The sequence below is a fragment of the Papio anubis genome, chromosome 19 (genome assembly GCF_008728515.1).
Source record: "Papio anubis isolate 15944 chromosome 19, Panubis1.0, whole genome shotgun sequence".
Lineage (NCBI taxonomy): Eukaryota > Metazoa > Chordata > Mammalia > Primates > Cercopithecidae > Papio > Papio anubis.
Genome location: NC_044994.1, coordinates 23,323,927 through 23,346,945, shown reverse-complemented (window position 1 = coordinate 23,346,945; position 23,019 = coordinate 23,323,927). Strand labels below are relative to the sequence as shown.

Genomic DNA, 23,019 nt, shown 5'->3' with positions numbered 1-23,019 from the left:
CTCGGGAGGCTGAGGCAGGAGAATGGCGTAAACCCAGGAGGCAGAGCTTGCAGTGAGCTGAGATCCGGCCACTGCACTCCAGCCTGGGCGACAGAGCGAGACTCCGTCTCAAAAAAAAAAAAAAAAAAAAAAAAAAGAAGACACAGGAGGCAAAAAGTCACAGATTCTTATGGGGACAGAGTTGTTTGAGAGTCTGTTTTCCAGACCTATTCCGAAAAAGAATAGTTAAATAAGGATTATATTTTACCATGAAAATACATATTGCATGAAACATATACAATCCATGCACAGCTGTTGTAGATTTTAAAAATGGACCCTACAAGTTGTGTAGCACAGGGAGAAACTTGACTATCAGCTCCCTAGGAGGCAAATTTTTTTTCTCACATCTCATGAAATTTTACTGCAGGTAAACGTGGACCATTAATATGGGGAGGACATAAGAGCATTCAGTTGTTCTGGACCAGTTGACTTGGACCAAATTGCCAGTATATCTGTGTTCCTAATAAGCCTTGATCAGCAGCCACAGTGAGATGGGAGTATGATAATTCTACATTTATAGTAATTTAATTTAAACTTTATGAAAACACACTGGAGGAATAAACACATTTTTATTTACATGATGGATATTCCACATGTGTAATAACTGACCTACAATGTTGACGTGGACACAGTTTTAAAGCCCCTATTAAATATACTTTTAAAAAATTCTTAAAACACTAACCTTAAGGATTAATTATACTTTGTTGTAAGCATAAAATATATTATTTTTAAAGTGTTTTCAATTTATATGATCTATTTGGGAGTAATGTATTGACAACATGTTTCAAGTTAAAATTCGATGCCTGTTTTTTTAAAATGATTATGAGCAGAAAGACTATACTAAAAAGCTCTATGTTACATATAAATTTAGAACGCAGTAATTTTTATTCTTTCACTAAGTCAAGTTTGTGAAATGTTAGCATCATTTTAAGTTTAACATTTTGAAAAAAGATTAAGAAAACAAAATATTTAGGATAATTACACCATACCTTAACAACCTTTAAAATTCCCACATTTGTTCTTTCGTTCATTTCTATGTCAAACCAATTTCCTTCATTTCCAGAGATAAAGAAAATTACCGCCATCCAGTTAGCTGAGAACTCTTCATCCAAATCAATTACTCTAATCTCGAGCATATTTGAATTTAGGGTATTTTCTTCAATACTTATGTCGTACTGAAACAAGAAGTGAAAACTCTTAGCACAAACTGTGTGAAAGAGAGAACTATAGTAGGTTATACTGGAATGTTGATAAATTCATTATTTAGAAAATATATCTGTGGTTTTCATCTCATTTTTCATTGCTTAAATCTATATATTCTTGCATAAACACAAGAAAAAGGTATATATCTACAGTTGGGTTGTATGTCAATAAACATAACATGTGCCTCTGTAAGCAGAATTGTTCATATATGTTTTAGAATATAGTGCATTTAGAGTTATTAATTCCAAGAACAAATACTTACTGAAGACCGTTCCATGTAAGGGATATTATCATTGACATCGAGGATTTTAATGTTGCACTCACATTCCGCTGACATGCCATCTGCCCCGCCGTCTCGGTCAGAGCCTCTTACAGCAAGAGAATACTGGCCATATTGCTAAAAATACATATTACAAGCAATATCACACTTGACGTAGACAGCCTTTACTTTGTCTTATGTAAAGTTCTTTGAAATGTTGGCTCAACATTTACATAAATCTATGATAGAGGGAGGGTTAACACAGAATATGGAAAATCCACAGGTTTCATGTGATTATTCCCAATAATGCTTATCATGCATTATTTAGATGATGCAACACTTTTTAAAAGGCTTCATTTCTTATTAATAATAATATGCCCAGATGTTGAAAAAGTTTATAAAGGGTAAAACAAACCAGAATGATCCCAAGGAGAGAGAGTAAGTTTACCAAAAGTTTATGGCATGAAAATTTCATAACCTAAATAATCAGCCCCGAGTGGGCAATAAGCATATAAAGAGGTAACATAGATTTGTGTTTTGGGAGGTAGTGGGTTGTGGCAATGGAGTTATTGGTGAAGTATCTATTCTTGACTCTATTCAATGGTGCTTACATTTCTAGAAGCTGGTAAAAGCTATGGAGGCTTTCTTTGACTCATGCAAAAATGCACACTCATTCGAAATGATGCATATGATTGAGGGGGTTTTATGGGGACATCTTGAGGTCTCTCCATTGACCCCAGGTTGAGAATATCTGCTCTGGTGGCTTCCCAATGGCTGCAGAGTCCCTTTCCTTCTGACAGCCCTTTCTTACAGTGCTTTACCATGAAAGCTCTTTTGACATGAACAAAACCCCACTGGGCGTTTAAGAAAGTTTGAGGGAGAAAAAAGTAAACATTTAATTTCTTCTAATGTTTATTTTCAAACATGCATGAAGGGAGACTTAGGTAACTTAGAAGCTTATAACATTTAGATAGTTAAAGAGTATTAAAATAATGTGATTTATCCTAAACCTAAAAGTTATCAGCAAAAAGATTGTCATTTTTAATAATTAAAACAAAATTAATTGAATACCATCAGAAAATAGTTTCCTCACTTATGCCCCTAATTTATGTTTAGGTCAGCGAGATTCTATTAAAAGACAATATTTTTTAAAATAATGAAAAAGCACATATTTTAAAACTAAATCATGAAATCACATAGCATGCTAGAAACCTCATAATGCTGACTTTACTGTGTTAACAATCACTAGTTATTTTCTTATCTGTAAACAAAAAGATTGATCAGACTGTCATTCTTATCCTGTGATTCATTTCCCAAAGTAAATGAATGGATGGTCTATCAATAGATGTTACATAGGAGAAAAAGGGTTCTGTTGTCAATGGAGCTTAGATCTGCTAGGTTAAAGAAAGAGAACTTAGTATGTAAATATTCTTGGAGCCTCCAGCATACTCACATGCATTGTAACTCACCAAAATGTGGACATATAGCAAGTGATTCCTAAATTCATTTTATTATAGAACACACTTTTTAGAGAAATAGAGTTTTTCATTGTACCTTAGGCATATTTTCATGTACTTTAACAATATAGTTTTCTTACATTGAAGCAAATTTTAATTAATTAACTATATGAAAAAAGCACAAAATGTAATTTAAAAATCCTCCCTTTTTCGTTTAAAAAATATTTCTTACATGAAAGAATTATGTAAAAAGTTATACAGGTAAAAATTTAAAACATCATTTTCTTTGTCTTTTTGTCTCTTCAGTATCCTTGCTTTTAGAATCAGTTCCTTTGAGACTAAAAATCCACAAAGAAAAAGAATTACCTCTCTGTCTAGAAAATTATTCATCGTTCGAATTTCTCCAGTATTTCTGTTGATAATAAACATTGGTGAATCTGAAGGTTCTTGTCTTATAATCTTGAAGGCTATTTTTGAATTCAAATTGTTTGGTTCATCTGCATCAGTAGCATTGAGTATCATCACCAGTGTATCTAGAAATCAAGGAAAATTGATTGTAAATGGGCGACTTACGTTTTTGTTACAGTATAGTATATCACCTTTCCAAAAAAGTGTTAGAGTTAGTTGATCCATATGATGTGGACTTCATTGTCTTACCTTTCTACTCCTTCAACTTATGAATATCTTGGCTCTTTTCTATATCTTTGCCTAATAAAAAGATCAAATTTTACTAGGAATCTAGACATTGCTGATAACTGGGAAACAAAGGAAATGTGTTATTCTGGCTATTTCTTCATCTAGTATTTTTTCTTCTTTTTTAAGGATGTTGTGGCAAAACAAAATGATAATAAGACCAGACCAACATTTTCCCAACTTTCTCAACACTTTCTAGCTATATGATCTTGGCCTCAGTTTCTATATCTATAAATGGGGATGATATTACTGCCATCCTCATTGAATTCATGTGAGAATTAAATCATTAATAAGAGAAAACTATATAAAGTTCCTAATGAATAATGCACATTTGATAAATATACATTATTACTGTTTTGTTTTGGGTGATCCTTCATCAAGTGTAAGGTAATTAGTAGATGTAAAGAAATGCTTGTTTAACTACATACATTGTCCTGTCTCTTATATTTTTCATTAATTTTATAAGTAGTTTTGATGAAGATTATTGGGTTATTGGAGAATGTGAAAAACTGCCAGTTGTCATTCATAACTTTGGAATTGTTCTCTACTCTCCAACTCCATTTCAAATACAATTTTCCTACAAATGCTCCAAGGCATCTGTCATCCCCCACCTGTATTCATTGTAGCATAACCTTTAAAATGTTTTCACTAGATAATTAACATTTATATACACTTATATAATTTATATAATTAAATTCCATGCAACTATTTGAAAGCAGTGAAACAATCTAGGTGTCCTGATATGGAAATATGTTCAAAATATATTTATATAAAAATTCCTGTGGATTAGTATGTAACAGATGATACCATTTATGTTAAAAAGCATGTGATTTATGTTTACATAAATAGAACGCATGTACACAGTGCATACCTCTGAAGAATGGTACTAGGAAATGCAGACAAAAGATTTTTGTTCCCTTTTCCTTTTCATATTATATAAATTTAATGAGCATTTTTATAATAACATTTTTAAAAGTTGAAAGTATAGGTACAGTATTTTAATGAATAAAAGTAAAGTGTAGGGATTTTTGGAATTCACAAGAAATTTTATCACTTCCAGGTTAAACCACAAAATGAAGTTTTGTGTGGAAGTGACTTCTATAAGTGATTTTAAAGTAGCTAACTTTAAAAAGGTAGAGGGGAGGGGGGGAACGCAGTATGAGCAGAAAAGGGTGGGATTGCCCATCCACACAGTTAGACTGGGAGGCTGAATTCACATCCCGATGCCCCTGCCACCACTGTGCAAAATGCCTTTAAAATTTCTTGTTAGGACTCTTCTACAGGGCTGGCCTGAGAGTTATATGAGAAAATCCTCCTCATTGCTTTGGAATCATGCCTTGTGTCTCTCAGTTTGGAGCTGCTTCCACAGTTGAAAGGAAAGACTTGCTATTCTGCATATTTTCTATGGTTTATCTGTTACGTTCATGATGTGTATTTGACATAGTTTAGTCTCCAGTTAGGTGCCTGCTTGTTAGGAGTGATTTGGAAGCCACTACATTACTTACTTGCATTAGAATTTTCTTCTATTTGTCCTACAAATGTAGCCATTGAAAACACTGGAGGGTTGTCATTTATATCCAAAACCCTGACTCTGAGCTCTAGCGGCCTCTCTAAATCTTGGCCCATTGAGTTCAGAGCTCGGCAGTAGATCTGGGAGAGAAAAGATAAATAATTATATTGTGAAACATAGATGTATTAAGTTCTTACTTTGAGCATTATACTAGCACTGTGGGGAATTAAAAGAATTATTATGTCTAACTAGAACATAGGCACAAGCCCTGCTTACAGTCACTAAAGGAAAGCAAATGTGGCATTCTTAAGCTAGGTAGTAGCTACATAGGGGTTTGTATTATTATTATTATTATTTGTATTTGAAGCGTCCCTAAGTGTAATGTGTACTATTTTACAAAATGGCATATTTCTATATATAAATGCATTGTGATACTAGCCTGGGCAATATAATGAGACTCTGTCTCTAAAAAAATAATAAAGATTTAAAAAATGCATTGTGCTCCAAGAAAAGCTAACAGGGTAGTGTGCCTTTTTAAAGTGTGTGGGGGATCATTGTGGTACAGATGGGAGAAATAAAGATTTGGAATTGAAGGCTAAAGAATTAAAGTTGTCTGAGGAATACAGGCAGGCAGTGTGAGTGAAAACTGCAAATATCGATTATTATTTGAAGGTATTTTGGGATATGGATTGATGGGGTTTTAATAGAAGAGGTAACAGGAGCAAAATAGGGTTTCTTTATTCCTATTTTTAATATTAAGAAGTGTTGGCCACGATGATAGAGGGGAATGGGAGTAGCCAAGGAGTCGGCAGAAGGGAGACAGTAAAACAGAGGTGATGGAATGATTCTCCAAGTAACTGGTAATTATAGGACGATGGAAATGTCTTGGAATACACTGTGGGAAAAAGCAAACAATTGATCCTGCTTTTAGATTTAATGAAGAACATTTCTGAGCTGGGCGAGAGAGAAATAATTGTGGGAGTTTGTGATGGATGGCCTCAGCCTTTTTTGTGAAGTTGGTCACAATGTCAACTGCTTAAAGTGGAAATGAGGTAGAGGGTTTGAAGGGATAGGATACTTAAACTATGTGACAGCTCCTATAAAGAATGGAGTGAGATTCACTTAAGAAAGGATGAATTTTCAAGGTGCATTCGGAGCTCAGGTGAGCTTGAGGAATGCAAATTTATAGGAAAGTATACTTGCTCAGAAAACAGTCCTGCAGTAGCTCTGGAATCATTACTTGACATTAGACTTAAAAGAAGCTAACATTCTTGACTGAATTTTAAAAAAACGAAAAATTAAAAAGTTAGATATTTGTCCTTCCAAACAAATACTCTAGTTTGCCAATGAGGACAATATAGACGTTAGCATTTTTGCTAACACTTAAGTGAAACATTTCCTTCTCTCTGAATCTTTGCATTTCTTTTCAGTTGTGGGATGCTCGTGAATTAAGAAATAACCAAAAATGCCAAATATTGAGACTCTTGAAATCAAATTAAGTATGATCTGAGATTAAGGGCTTCTGAGAAGAATTTCAGCATGAACATATATATTGACATGAAGTCCACTTACAATGAAGAAAGGAGTGACTTCTCGATCAACTATGGATGTTATATTAATTTCACCAGTTTTCTGATTAATGACAAAGATCCCATACGGTGGCTGATCAATTCCTACTCCAGAGATGCGGTATGTAACTTGCTGGTTTGCAGCACAATCTGAGTGAATCTGCAGAAGGAATACAAGTAAAAATATTACAGGAAGCAAATAGAGTTCTATATCTGATATATGACAGCTTTCTTGAGAGTTGTTGCATGTGATGACCTTGTTATTTAGGAAATGTTGACAATGGAGAATTATTTTCCTAGATAAGAGTAACAGTTACAGTTCTAATATTTTCAATGGTAACTGACAATGTAATTAAAGAAATTCAATTTCTACTTCTATCAAACAAGAAAAAAAGCAAAATATCACCCTAATATACCTAAGTCTATGCGATCATCATGCATACCTTCATTCATTCAACAGTTAAAATTTTATCTTGTACTATTTGCAGGGTCTGTGCTTGCACTGGAGCTACAGAAGGAAACTGCTTGCCCTCTTAAGGAGTTTACCAATGTTGTCATCATGCAACTTTAATCTTCAATTTTTTTTCAATGTAAAGTTTTCAAAGAAAGTAGATTTATTTAGGTGACAAGTGTTATCTGGGTTTGAGTGCAAGCTCTGAATTCTGAAAATGGGAAGGAAGTATTAGCAGAAAAGGAAGGAGACCACGCAAATAAATGGTTATAGAAACCAGAACTCTTTCTTTGAAATAAAATGTAGTTTGACTGTAAACAAATCTTAGTGGGGAGTCTTCGTGAGCGTCTATGTGGATGTATGTGTATATTTGTGTGTGTATCTGTGGATGTGTATATCTGTATGTTCACGAATTTGTGGGGGTGTTTCTAAGTGTGTGTGTGTGTATGTAGAAAGGAAGATACAGAAAAATGAGTAGAAAAGGGGTATGAGAGAGGGCACCTTGTGAATGTTAATAAACAAGAAAAAAGTAGGAATTCAATTCTAATACATTGTGAGTCAAAAAGAGCACACATTGAAAATTTTCCTTTGAATGTGCTGAAAGCCAAATTATTTATTAAAATAATGATCTTTTTTCATCTAGAGTTTGGGATAACACATGATCACGCGTATGCATTTCACCAAAGAGATGAGTCAACGTTTACCTGTTTCTCTGAGCACCTGCTTAATTTGTCCTTATGAGTTTCAGTTTTCATCATCTAGATGACTATAGTTCTGTTCCATATTGTAGTTTCTCAGTGAGACATGTTCACAAAATATTTAACAGACAGTTGCTTTTGAAACTTTATCTATTCTGATTTTCAATGTTATACTTTGGAGTTGATACTTACTTTGGCGATTGGATTCCTTTTTGAGTTGTCTTCACCTTCACGACATGCCGCTGCGAACTTGATCCATTCACGTTTCTGCCTTCGGATTGAATGCCATTTGATGGTGCCATTTTTAGTGTTATAATCTCTTACCTTAAATGACAGCAATAAAGAAATGGTATATATTAATTTGAATTCGTAATTCAAATTCCACTGAGATTTTTGGAAGAGCATATAATCTCAGAAACAGAGATATTTAATTGGGAAAATTGGTAATTTTGGTAATCTATTAATTTTAGCATTATATGAACTTATAAGAATACATTTTCTTCAGAAAATATATTGTTATTCTCAAATTATTTTCTTGTTTAAAAATTTGGAAAAATGGATTTGTTATATATTACCTGGATTCGGAATTCACTGTTAACTTCTACCACCACCTGTAAAAAATAAGATAATCACATTAGTTATTTTTTAATTAAATGCTTTGAAATTTATATCATCCAGTTACTTTAAAAATGACATGAAATCATTGGCTTGTGAGTCATTAAAATTATTTTATGAGCCAAATAGCAGGTGGATTTGGTTTATGTCTTGGGTCTGATGATGATGCTAAGAATTTTTGTTTTTACCTTTCAATTTACTCTTCTCTTTATTACTATTATTTTATACTTGTATTTCTCCCTAAATAAGAAATTTTCAACTTTTAATTGAATTTATTTGGAATTGCAAAGTATGAAAAATTTTATTTGTATCACTGATATAAGAAAATTATAGTTTGCATTTAAAAATACTAAGAGTAGTAATTAAAAAATATAAAAAAGTTCTTATTATAATTTTAATTGTATCATAAAAGAAAATATAAACAATGTCTCTGAGTATCTACTTTAAAAAAAAGTCACAATAGATAATTCAGAAAATAAATATTTATGATCAATATGAGAAGTGTAAAAAGATAATGTTTTTATTATGAGAATTGCATATCCATTGTGTATTTAATATTAATAATTATGATTATTATTACTCTTATAATTTATTAAATAATAACTGGGTATTAGTTTATGTATTTATGTAAATCTATGCACTTAATCATCACAACAAATACATGTGGTCACGACTAATACTATCTCCATTTTACAGATGAGGAAATTTGAGTCTTGGATATTAACCTATGGCTAAATATAATTCAATACAATTTAGCATAAATTTGCACTTGAGCTGTGGGTTTTACAATAAAATATGAGATAGCCTATTGCCTCAAGTAAATTGCTACTAAGTAAAACATGCTACAAAGAATTTATACTGCAACTTTAAGAACTCGAAAAATTCTGATTTTAAACAAATCTATTATCCTTGTGATTGGTAATATTTACATACAATGATAGTAATACAGCACGAAGAAAATAAAGAAAAGTAAATCGCCCAAATTTTAAAACATATAACTGAAATATTATCTGTAGAACCCATCTTGGATGCAGAACTGAAATGATGAAATGATGTTCATGTAAATGCATGCTCCTTGCTACCTGTGAATTTATGAACACTCTTCTCTCTTGTTTGTGAGTGTGGGATGGGAGATGGGCATACCTTATTTGTCTGTTTGAAAGCCATTTCTTCATAGCTGCAGAATTGTGCGTGCATCTGTTATCTGTTATTGCACTTCCCTTACTGCATTGGAGCATCAGTGCTTGCTGTTTGTTTTGGAAAACTATGCAGATGACTAAGAAATATTTCCAGCTTTATGAAGCTAGGTCATTCTTTTTCTCATGAGAGACAACTTGGGCAGAAGACCAAGTAGGTTTCGCCATACAGTCAGACTCTCAATTGGATCTGTAATCTAAAAACTGCCACGTCTGCTTAAAAATGTGGTGGGTTGGTGTAAGCTTATTTTCTATTGCTCAGAGTCTAGAATAAACTCTGATACAAAGTCACTCTTGGACTTTCAAAGGCAAAATAGTGAAATCTGAGTCTTGATAGAGTTGGAAAAGCTTCAATATATTTCCTCAATTCTCTGAACTTTAGTTTCCTCACTTGTAATGACAAAAGTAGACTAAATTTTATACAGGTAACTTTGCAGCTCTAATATTAAATGCCTGTGTGCAGTAGGAAAATATTGAAGTACTTAGATGTGGGAAGGGCATGATAAAATTGTGGTTTTAAAGCTTACTCTGACAACAGTTGGTAGGACTAGTGACAACAGTCGGTAGGACTAGTGGGAAGAGGCGGTGATTACAGACCTCTTGAGGGTCTCTGTATCAAAGCAGACCGGAGGTGAGAAGGAGGTACCCTGGAGCAGAGGCAGAGGGAGTGGACGGGGAAAGATCAAGGGATACTGCAGCATAGCATTGGCAGGGCTTGAGAACAAATGGGATGGGGGTGTTCAAGCGAGGGAGGAAGCTCAGGGGATGGCAGTTTTAAACTGTGGGACTGGGAACAAGACAGCAATAGAATTTAGCAGATTAGAACACATTGAGTTTGAGATGTCAAATAATGCCTGGGTGAAGATGATCAGCAACTGGAAACATGGATCAAAAGTTGAGCAAAAGTTCAAACTGGATATATAGATTTTGAGGTACATCTGCTCAGGCAGGCTGGTTGAAATCATGTGAGAATTTGAAATTCCTGAAGTAGAGGATACAATCAAGAAGCAGCCTGCAATTGAGGATAAAACTAGAAGAATTTCTACATTTATTGAACTACGAACAAGGACAACAAACGAATAAAAAAAAAAGGAAGGAGGGGGCCGGGCGCGGTGGCTCATGCCTGTAATTCCAGCACTTTGGGAGGCCGATGCAGGTGGATCACGAGGTCAGGAGATCAAAACTATCCTGGCCAACGTGGTGAAACCTCGTCTCCACTAAAAATACAAAAATTAGCTGGGTGTGGTGGTGCGTGCCTGTAGTCCCAGCTACTTGGGAGGCTGAGACAGGAGAATCAGTTGAACCCGGGAGGCAGAGGTTGTAGTGAGCCAGGATTGCACCACTGCACTCCTGGGGACAGAGCAAGACTTTGTCTCAAACAAACAAACAAACAAACAAACAAAAAACAAAAGGAAGGCGAGAAGGAGTGGTGAAAGAAACAATAGGAAAATATAATGCATTGTAATGGAGGTCAGAGGAAAAGGAAAATGGAAAGACAGATAGGGTTGAAAGAGATAATGTAAAAAAGTTGAGCAGAGTGAATTCTGAGGAAATCCTGAGGTTCTGAGGGACCTTCGAGAGAATATTTTTAGCAGGATGGAACATGCACTTGCTTGACAGGAAGGGGTTAGGAAATAAGAGGAGGAGAGGAAGACACAAAGATGGTCACTTTTTCAAGATATTAGTGATAAAAGGGAACAGAGGGACAAGATGGTAGGATTAGATATAGCATTCAATGACATTTTTTGAGAGAGGGGAACCTAAGGATTTTTGAAAGTTAAGATAGAAGCTAGGAGGAGATTTTGATTTAAAAGGAGATGTTCAGAAGGAAGATTCTTATAGAAGTGTTGTGATGGGGAGAGCAGGAGAGAACGGGCAGAAAAAGAAAGGACCTCAAAGACAAAGGCAAGGAAAGGTAGAGATGAAAATCAATCAATTAGGAAAGGGAAATTGGAAGACATTGTACAAAATGACCTAGACTTTGTCCCTGGAGTAAGGGTGAGGTGGATGGAGATTAAAATCAATAAATTAGGAAAGGGAAATGGGAGGACACTCTCCTAAATAACCTCACCTGTTATTTGCTGGCAATTAAGGGAGAAGTTTGGATTCCCAAATGAGTTTGGAGTGTGTGCTATGGAGGCTGTGATGGAGATTTACCTAGAGATGAACACCGGGGTTGTCAGGCTGAGTATATCTCAGCTGTCTTGCCCGGTGGATAGGGATGTTGGGGTAAGTCATTAAATCAATCTGTGCCTCAGTTTCCTCAGCTGTATATGAGACTAAAAGTCCCCTCTAGTCCTAAAATTCTGTGAAAGCAGTAAATAATTCACCTGAAATGCATCCTCAATGAGTTTTCCCTTCGTTTCTGTGTTAGGAACCAATCCATATATGTACTTTTTAAAAGCTACAGGAGACAAAATTGCAGGCTAATTTTATGAAATCCCCAATTACAGTAATTTTTCATGTTTTTCTTTTTAATATTGAAGTTCATGCTTCCTTGCACATAATAAAAATGGGCTTGAGGGTAACAAGCTATTTTTATTTTTAAAAATCTCTTGCATTTAACAATTGTGAGATGGTCTTCCCAGTCACTTTTTGCTAAGCATTCAATTCTAACGTAATTGTTAAGTTTTTGTTAAGAATTCAATTCTAATGTAATTGTTAACTTTTACATACATTGCAAGGATGCACTTGAAACAAAGCTAAAATATCACAATTTGCTTTAAAAACCTCCTCTTGCATTTACTTTGTACTGCCCTGACAAAGGCAGTACAAAGTCTGGGGTTGACAACAGCTCAATGGGTTAAATTCTCTAATTTATTCTTTTTGTTTGTGTTTGTGTTTGTTTTGTTTGTGTATTTTACAAGTACAAAATGAATGTGTATTATGTGGATCCAATGCTAGATTAAGACTTTTAAAGGCCTAAAAATATTATAGTAAGCCTCAGATGAAATGCAAAGTGAATTTAATACTACACTATTAAAATGCTGGGGAAATCCAGTATTATTATTTCTGTGTTTAATAGTGTAATAATTTTTTTGGAGTGTGTGGGGGAAGAGCTGTAAAAATTATTCAAAAATTTCCTTGTGGTACCTCTGCTGTGTGTGATTAGACATCTTTTGAGCAATCTTGCACTGATGCAGGGCACTATAAGGGATACAAAAGCAAATCAGACACAGAACCTGCCCTCAAATAACTTACAGTCCTGCAGTTTTACGAGCAACAGGCAACCATTAATTTGTAGAGATATGATTTCTCATTAGACAAGTATGGAAAACTGTGCCCTGTTCTCATAGACCAATTAAGAGCATGGATCAGCAGCCAATGGCATTTAAAAAAATTTGACCTGTCTAAGTCCATTGAAGGAATTTGTATATCAAGCATAATCAGCAAGGGTGGCATGACCCAGCACTGGGCAAGGGTGTTCCCTGAGTTGAGGGAGCACTATAAATCTAATTGCGACGCCTGGCAGAGCAGGCTTCCTGCTGATACGTTAGGCAATGTCTATTAGGACACAGGGATACTCAGCAGCCATGGTCTTTGATGAATGTATCATGGAGAAAGAGTTACCAGAAATTAAGTGCTCTGGGTAGAGATAAGATAATTTCTAGATTGATGAGATTTGTTAAACAAGTGAATCTTATTCCTAGGGTCAGCCTTTCAGATTTAAGACAGCATTCTTCAGTGCTTTAGGTTCTACCCTTTCCTAAAACAGGGATGACAAAATGTTTTTACTTTGCGGCAACTCAAACCAATTGAGCGATGATAAATTTGTACCCCCTGTTTCTGTAAAGGTGACAGAAGATGCTAATCCTAAATCTGCAGTGAAATAATAAAGCTTTTATGAACACCATATATAACTGTTAATGATGATACTTGAATGCCATTTGTAAGTTTCACTGAATAGGTGAACAGAAATATTCCTTCCATTCTCTATAAAATATTTTACTGAAACACTAATCTCTATGCTGTATATCACTATAATACATGCTCAAGAAAGTACAAAGAGCCCTCTCTTTTGCGTGCCTTCTGTTTGGTCTGCACTAGTTTGTTAGTCCTTCTTTTGCTTTAGGCATCTGTGAATGCAATTATGGGGACTTAAGATGTCTTCAAGTAAGTTTAGGAACTATGTAATGAAATGTGTTTTATTTTCTGTGCGTTTTAGCCTGAGTGCAGAAAGTACTCTTAAAAACTCCTGCTCGTATTTTACAGAATTTAATTTCAGTTCAGTTCAAACTGTGGAGTTAGTTTATCAGGTGGTCAGAGGGTTGGAGTTTTGTTTGTTTGTTTGTTTTGAAATGAAATATTAACCCATAGAAAGAGGGGGAACATGGTTAATATAATGCACCAAAATAATCAGATCATTCATGGTCATAGATAAAAGTCATTTTCTCTGTTCTTTGAGCATGAGCTGCAGAAATTTACCTTTTTAGAAAAAGACATCTTCATATTTGTAGTGACTTAAACGGACTAATTGGACCTGGCAAAGTTGCAAGTAATTTTCAGAAATCATTAAAACCATAGAGGTCCCGCTGGCTCTGTTTTGCTTTCCCACAGTGACCATGCTGTACTTTTTACCATTGTCATACACATGCACACAGATTTCTTTTATCTGGTGCATAGGAGGCATTGTTCTCTGGCCTAGAGAAAATACATTCTAACTCCTTTCCCTACTCCATACAATGATTATACAGAAACAAAAAGAAGAAAGCAAAATAGATGTAGAATTAACAAAATGTGTTTGACTTGCAGTGTTATAGCAGGTGTAATCTCTTGTCTGTCCAGGAGACTTGTCAGAACAATAGACTAGCCATAGAGCAATCTTGTTTGCTGTAAGAGCAGCTCCTCCAGCTTTGTTCTCCCTGATTCAACCCACTCATTTGAACAAGGTTCACAACCTTCAGATGCATTGAGCTGAATACACAGTATGCTTGCAAACAGATAGTTACCCAGTTCTCAGGTGGATTTACTTAAAAGACATGACCAATTTAAATATCTTAAAGGCCTTAACCAGTGTACAAACACACTTCCTAATGCAGATTCCCACTTACTGACTTTGAGTAGAGATGAATATAAAGACTTTACATAGATTTTTTTTCACTTTTTGGTAAAAGCACGCATTTATAATGGGACTAGAAGAAAGATAACTGAAAGAATTTGCTATAGTGGGTGGTTGTTTTGAAGAAAAAAGTATTTTAAAGAAAAATACAGATTAGGAAACTCCAAAGGACAATTACCAAAATTATCCCATGTGGCAAAATCAGTATTAAAATAAATTTTGATCTTCCAAACCTTAGAAAGTGAAATGTTTTCCAAAAAAAGCTGTTATGTCAATGTGAAAATGAAACATTGTAATTCATGATAGTGTAAGTTATTTGAGAAATAATTTTCATAAGGCATGTGAGAGACTTGTGATTGATTTCAGTATAAAATAAGGTAACCTCCTCTTCCCCCATTCCCCAAAAAACCCCATAAACCAACAAAAAACAATCTAGGCACAGCCAGAGAAAGTTCAATAAAGATAAACGATTTTGATGATGATACATTTTATTGAAGAATGACTAAATAGAAAGTGGTTGTTTAAAGACATTTGATATGCTGTAATTAATTTGAAATAAATAAATCAAGAAATAAGGTACATCTTAGAGATTCTATGAAAGTTAGTGTACACCTTTCTGAACAAGCTGATCAACTAAAACTATAATAGCCCTTAATGGATCAAATTTATTTGAAATTTTAAGTCAAAGTATTTGATTACTGACAATATGAAACTCTTGCATTTCAAATGACATACTGTATGATGCTCAGTGATCCCTACCAAACCCTAAGTAATGAAATCAACTGATCCTAAATATCCACTGAAAAGATCATGGGATAAGACTAATGTTTGAAGGAAAGCTTGGAAGTAAAGCCACCATTTTACTGATGCTCATTTATAACTAAATCTACTGATTATGTCCCACCTTAGTTAATAAACTGAATTCAAACTAACCAGCATACCTTGAATCAAAGATCTAACTTATTATACCAACCCAACATTCCAGTTCAAAAATCAAGCAAGTAGAAACAAATGTGAACCACAGCATTATACATCCTGCCAAGCTGGAGGGCAATTGACTTGGCACCTGCCTTTTTGAATTACATTAACCTTATTGTGAGAGAGGTTACAATTTTCAAATTTTCACTGAAAGTGAAATTGACATAATACATTAGTGGTACACTTAGTATTATCTCTACAAAGAGAAAACGAATTACATGTAAGGGGGCAATGGTAAAGTATTTCATCACATTCGTCTGACCATCAAGTGCACAACTTTTGTATCACAGTCATCACTGACATTCCAGTAGTAAGATCAAGTGTAATAATAGTTATATTTACTCTTTAATTGTAGCCACTTCTTCACGTCATATGTCATTTATAAACCTCCTATACTGCCATTTTTTGAAATTAAAAATGTTTTAAATAAAATTGTAAACAGTGTGGGGCTTTGTATATAGTGATACAGATTCTAACCAAATATGCAACTGATGAGTTTATTTGGATAGCGAGGCCAGCCACAAACTGTTATGATTTTAAATTATGTGGATGCCATTTTTATGTTTTAAAAATTAGAGTAATTCCACTATCAAATATACTAAAAAAAAAAAAAAAATTAGGTTAAAAACCCAGGCACACTTGTGATATTTAGTTTAAAAGCCCTCTTGCAAGAGATTTTGAACCACAAAGTGCTACTAACTAGCGATAGGAATTTCCTAAATTCAATATTTTCCCAGCATGACTTAGCAATGACTTCAGTGTCAGAGATGTAATACAATGAGTTGACACTGATGCATTAACATGATCTTGAGTCTTCAGTTAAAGAGAGAAATGCTATTGAAAAATCTAGTTCATAAAATCACCTTGTCATTAACATATATTTTAAATGGGTTTAGGTTAGAAATAATGCCTATTAATATTTTCTAAAAAGTTTTCACTTGTTTACAATGAGCACGATTATGAAGGGTTTTTACCAGAATCCACTCACCAGAAAAATGAACAGCACTGCAGCTACTCTGAAGAAACGCCAGTCCATCTCTGCTGGATTCTCTTACATCCAAGACCAAGGGAGTTTTGTTTGTTCTTCTCTGTTCTTTTTCTTTCTCCCACTCAGCTGGTGTCTGATTAAAATAATTTCTCAGTAGATGTTCTTACATGCAGGCTTTGAGGTGTTTCTGCCTTCCTCTGGGAGAAGGACTGAAGGTACGTATAACCAGTCTGGATCCCCACCCTAAAAACTTGGGCTGGTCTCACTGAAATGCTTGACAAGATCATCATTGCTCCCAGGTAAAAACTTGGGGACACACCCTTCTTCCAGCTGAAAAGCAACTCTCGATGGGGCAAGGAAGATTCACTCCTTTACTGAAGGTTTTCAGTAGCAGGCTCTTAAAGTGAACAGAAATGTGGAGGGTTATACAGGTGATGGGGGCTTCTCACCCCATGCTTTCTTTACAGGTAGTTTAGTTTCTCCCCATATTCAACAGGTAGGTATAACTTGAATGCTCACATTATTCATTCGATTAGCTGTTTGTAGCCAAACCCTAGGGTCATAGTAGAAAATTACAAACTTTCCATTTTAGTAGATGTTGGGAAACTTTCAGTTATTTTCAACTGTTAAGAGAAGGAAAATTTGCTAATGTGAGTCAAGTTTTTTTAAAGTTATTAATTCAAACAAGTAAAACCGTGATGCTTATAATTATTAGATCCTCTGCATAAGTCACAATTCTCATTAACTGACCAGCCTTAAGTCTAAGGAATCCTCCATTTTCCCTCTAAAGGAATGATTTTCTTTCCCTAAGTATTTTTCTTTCTTTATGATTCTTTTTTTTAAATGCAATAAAACAAAAATTTAAATATTACTAAACTTAATTAAGGGTGAATAGTGAGGACTATCAATTAAAATCCTGATAATAATTTTAAAAATGAGATTTGGTGCCTGAAATACTAATGGAAACGCAGAAAGCTGCTCAACAGGTGAGGTGGGTTAAAAGTCAATGACAATTCCCAAGCACAGAGCCAAGAATCTGTACAGTGAGCCAATTAGAACAAAGGGAATACACTGAAGAAATGGCTGCCTACACATGTAGATGGGAAACTGAATGCAGCCCTGTGGTTTGTGAAAATAAATAGCAACCTTCACAAGGCAGCATTTGGACATATTTTTGGACTCTATTCTCTTCCCCTGACAATGTCTAGTATAAATATTGTGAGTGGCAGGAAGCTCATAGGCACTGGATGCCCTCAGAGTTTGAAACGGCTACTTGGAACAAGAGACCTATCTGATGAGATGTTGATTATGGTCAAAAAATACTCAAAATGTCTCCAAAAGAAAAAATATCTCTGAGGGTCAGAGAGTCTATAGAAGGCTGTCATTTCACTACAGATTTGTGGCCAAGAAGATGTGTGGTTTGAATTTTCATATTATCCATCATAGACCGTAGAGGGTAGGAGATAAGCTGCCCATGTTTATTTGCAGTGAATAAGAATGCTTATGATTGTAAATAGCAGATGTAAATAAATAAAATTTAGAAAGATGGGTTGGTCAATTTTCTCTAATGAGAAATGTCAAGTAAAATAGACTGCATAAACCTATGACTTAGTCTGAGCAATATATTAGTATCAGGTTGTCTGACCATGAATAACAGAAGACTCATTGGGCACCAGACACAACTGGACCTACTCTTGCAGCTTTCCAGTGGCAAGTCAATGTGTATGTACCTTGGATTCTGGGCACGATGCTAGGACATGCACGGGGCCTTCTTCATCCATTAAATTACCTTTCCTTAAACCCAACCCTGACTCCACCTCTAACTCAATGCCTCACTCCAACCTTCCTATCTGACTAGGTGATTCATAAGGCAGCAACCTCCCAAACATCTTTCTGGAGAGGAGGTGTGGTAGAACTCCAGCACTGCAGAGCAGCGTCTGTGTTGGCAATCACATGAGAGCCAATTAGATGTTAAACACAGTGGGAGAGGGAAATTATTAATCACTTTCTCTCTTTTGCCTCCTTCCCTACCTTTTTCTGTTTCTTACTCGTTTTAATGTCCTAGAACAGTGGTATCCAGTAGAAATTTCTGCAATACGAAAATGTTCTCTCTTTATGCTGTCAGATATGGTAGCCACTTATAATGTGTGGCCACTGAGAATTTAAAATATGGTTATTATGACTAAGGAAAAGAATATTTAACTTTGCTTAATTTAAGTTTAAATAACCACATGTGGCTAGTGGTTACCATATTGGACAGTGCAGACATCGTTGCTTTTGTTGTCTATCTTCTCTCTTACTCCAAGATTTAATTCCTTCTGGTTTTTACAAACTCAACTCTCTCAATCTACCCTATGCCTTTTCTTAACTGAGAACTCCACCATTGTTCCAGCTTTCAATTAGCACATTTAATTAGTTTTCCTTCACGTACTCCTATCTCAGTTGGTCCTGTCCCTTTTCCTGACTTAGTGGTCCTCTTTCCTAATGCCAGTGAGTTAACATACTTTACAACATAGGCAACACAAACCGTTTCATTTCCGCATTCACATTGTTTTCAATTCTTTCTTCCAGCAATCTCATCTGTAACCTCACATCACACTGTTGCTTCTTCTTTCCCATCTCAGTGAACTCCTTTTCTTTACTCTGAACGTTGTTCAGTATGTGTACCTGCATGTACATAGCAACAGTTCTCATTTCATAAAAATTTTGTGAAATTTGGGGTGATGTTTCTGTCTGGAATTTCCCTGGTGAGCTGACAAAGTTTTCTATAGAGACTAAAATTCTCTAGAGAAAAGGATTTTCCTCTTTTTAAGAAGGCATTGCAAACTCCAGAATGTATCTTAAGTATTTGCATTTCTACATTTGTTGTTAGCTTGAAATATTGCAATACCTTCTAAGAAAACAAAATAATCAGCCTCTATAAAAGTAATTTTGAAAAACAAAATAATCTGCTTATTTAACTAAAGGTAACATGTTGTATTGATCTAGAAGTTCTCAAGCCTAAAGGCAGTAACTGTTTTATCCACCTTCATTTACATAGCATCCATAGCATGAATTCGTATTTCAGAGAAATTCTTTGGAATGTGCTTTTTTTCCATTTAGCAATAAAGTATTTTTAAATTGATATATAGTAGCTGTACATATTTTCGGGGTGCATGTGATGTTTGCATACCTGTATGCGTTGTTATAATGATTAACTCAGGGCAACTGTGACATCCGTCACCTCAAACATTTATTATGTCCTTGTGTTGGGAAGCTTACAATTCTTCTCTTGTAGCTATATTGAAATATACCATAAATTACTGTTAACTATGTTTTAATGTTATATGTGAACCTCTAGTTTTACATATGTGTCAAAATTTTCCTAATGAACTCTACAAATTGTTTAAAAAAAATAGGTGAAAGGTAAAAAACTTAAAACTGGAGGAGAAATTGAAGTAAATATGTTAGGCATTATATAAATAGAAATTTTCTTTTTGCCTCTATAGTGTTGTAATATTCCCATGAGATATATTGATTGTAGATCTTGTTCACATTGTTTAAAATTAAACTATTCCTCAAAGAGTCAATGTCACACCCACATATGTCTGGGAGATGGGGGTTGCATTTTAAATTAAAAGATACTTTTCTTTTTAATATATAACAATCACATGCAATGTCTGGTTGGTAAGTGGATTTTTGGTTTGGACAAAAGAGCTACAGAAGTAATTTTGGAATATTGAATATCTTGGAAAATAGGAACTATAGAAAAGTATGACCTATTTTATCAGGTTATATTATATTATGTCTTTTTATTTTTTTTGAGATGCATCTAGCTCTCTTGCCCAGGCTGGAGTGCAGTAGCGCGATCTCAGCTCACTGCAACCTCTGTCTCCCAGAACAAGTAATTCTCGTGCCTCAGCCTCCCGAGTAGCTGGGTCTACAGGTGTGAGCCACTACGCCCAGCTAATTTTTTGTAGTTTTAGTAGAGATGGGGTTTCACCATGTTGCCAGGCTGGTCTTGAGCTCCTGACCTCAAGCATTCTACCTTTCTCAGCCTCCCAAAGTGCTTGGATTACAGGTGTGAGCCACCGTGCCTGGCCATATTATGTCTATTTTTACAGATATGTGAATTATGTTAGGAGTGAAATGTCATGATGATGGAAATTTTCTTCATGATAATTCAGCAATGAAACAGATAAAATAAATATGACAAAATATTAACAACTGTTAAATCTAAATGATATCGTATGGTTTTCTTTGTTTTGTGTATATTTGAAAATTTTCCTAATAAAAGTAAAAATAATGAACTTAAGTAGATGTCAGCAAATTATTGCCATGGGTCAAATAGGGTCCACTGTGTGGTTTTTGTTTTTTTTTTTAGTTGAACAGTCATAGCCATTTGCATATAAATTGTGGCTCCTTTCACTCTACAACAGCAGGGCTAAGAAGTTATGACAGAGACCATGTTGGCGTAGAAAGCCTAAAATAATTACTTCTCTTGCCCTTTACAGAAAATGTTTGACAATCCCTTGACTAGATGAATAGATTATAGCTTGCAGTACAAATATGACTCATGAGTAGATTAGTTGATTTTAGGAGAAGTCACAAAATTGATCTCAAGGATGTGAACAGAAATCATGATGACTGAAAGTAACCATTAAAATTCAAAAACCTAGGCCAGGCGTGGTGGCTCTTGGCTGTAATCCCAGCACTTTGGGAGGCCGAGGGGGGCGGATTACTTGGGGTCAGAAGTTCGAGAGCAGCCTGGCCAACATGGTGAAACTCCATCTCTACTAAAAAATACAAAAATTAGTCAGGTGTGGTGGCAGACACCTATAATCCCAGCTACTTGGGAGACTGAGGCAGGAGAATTGCTTAAACTGGGGAGAGGGAGGCTGCAGTGAGCTGGGATGGTGCCACTGCACTACAGCTTGGGCAACAGAGCGAGACTCCATCTCAAATTGAAAAAAAAAAATTTTTAAAACCAATCACTGAGAAAAAGATATTTACAATAAAACTGTAGTTTTAGTTTTATATGTTTAGAGAGATTTTGTTTATAACTGACCAAAATAATCTACAGCCTAACTCTTCTTCCTTTCTTTCTAGATCTAAGGGAAATCTTAATTATTTTTCTCCAGTCAATTCTAGAATGAGAATTCAACGGCATTACATCTTTTTATGCCTTTCTCTATATAGAAACAATGTTTATGAACAAGGGAAAATCTTAAATGATTTTGAGAACTGTGACCTCTATGTAATATGTGAGTATTTTATGATGAAATAAGAATGGTGAAAGAGACTAAGCTATTATTGCTTGTGTTTTGAAGAAGTTAAAAATATATGATAATTCTGAGTATTGCTACATGTTCATCACTGTACTAGGCACTGTGTTCAAAACAATTTTGAACTCTGCTCTTAAGGAGCTTACCTTGTAGCTACAAACACACTGACACAGAAGTATTTCTACTCCCTTCTGGAAAACTGTTCTACTCATACACCTATGTGGGTTAGCCACCATCTAACTGGAGTGTTTGGATTTCATGTGCAACTTCAGGCTTTTTTTTTTTTTTTCTTGTAATATGTTATCACCAGGCCAGTTCTACAGCATTTATTTTTTTGGCCTACGATATTCCTTGCACTATACTAGTGACTGAGGTTACAAAGATGGATAGAATACGGTCTTTGCCCTCATGAGGCTCCAAGCTAAGTGGAATGGAGAAAACAACAGATTTTTTTTTTCCACTTGCTGAACAGAAGCGTACATAAGATGCTTTGGGAATCCATAGCCCAGTTTTATTGGAGGTGACATGAGAGAAATCTTATAATGTTAATGGCTACACATTTGTAGCATAATAGAACTGATTGCTAAAATACTTAATTGCTTCCTTTCTTTGTAGCTTACCTAAATCTCTCATCTTATACTTTAAATTTTATAGTGTTTAATTGAATGCAGCCATAGTCAATTGCTTCTATTGTCTGCACTTTGCCTTTCGGTCTTCATTTCTGCTCTCATTGTTTCTCTCCAGGCCCCCTTCACCTGGCGTTGCTGTGCATACTTCTGATTATACATTTTGTATCCAAACTCTTCGTCTTAGTCCACGTTGTATTTCTTTTCCAGAATAGTGTTTCTAAAACATTGCTTTCTTTATGTCATGCCTCTTCTTAAGAAAGTGCTGTAGGCTGGGCGCAGTAGCTAATGCCTGTAATCCCAGCACTTCGGGAAGCTGAGGCAGGAGAATGGCTTGAGCCTGGGAGTTCAAGACAAGCCTGGACAAAATGGAGAAACCCTGTCCCTACAAATGAATGTGAAAATTAGCTGGGTG

General features: G+C 35.1%; 1 protein-coding gene across 1 annotated transcript in view; it reads right to left on the bottom strand.

Moving 5' to 3' along the window:
• DSG1 (desmoglein 1) overlaps positions 1 to 19,393 on the bottom strand; it is a 37,583-nt gene extending 18,190 nt beyond the window's left edge. Inside the window, exons 1-8 of the mRNA XM_021930248.2 lie at positions 19,242 to 19,393; positions 8,454 to 8,496; positions 8,071 to 8,202; positions 6,734 to 6,889; positions 5,157 to 5,301; positions 3,325 to 3,491; positions 1,505 to 1,639; positions 1,029 to 1,214 (exon numbers count right to left, since the gene is read on the bottom strand). Coding sequence (XP_021785940.2) covers positions 1,029 to 1,214; positions 1,505 to 1,639; positions 3,325 to 3,491; positions 5,157 to 5,301; positions 6,734 to 6,889; positions 8,071 to 8,202; positions 8,454 to 8,496; positions 19,242 to 19,393 — 1,116 coding nt within the window. The remainder of the gene's footprint in view (positions 1 to 1,028; positions 1,215 to 1,504; positions 1,640 to 3,324; positions 3,492 to 5,156; positions 5,302 to 6,733; positions 6,890 to 8,070; positions 8,203 to 8,453; positions 8,497 to 19,241) is intronic.
• Between the last annotated feature and the right edge of the window lie 3,626 nt (positions 19,394 to 23,019).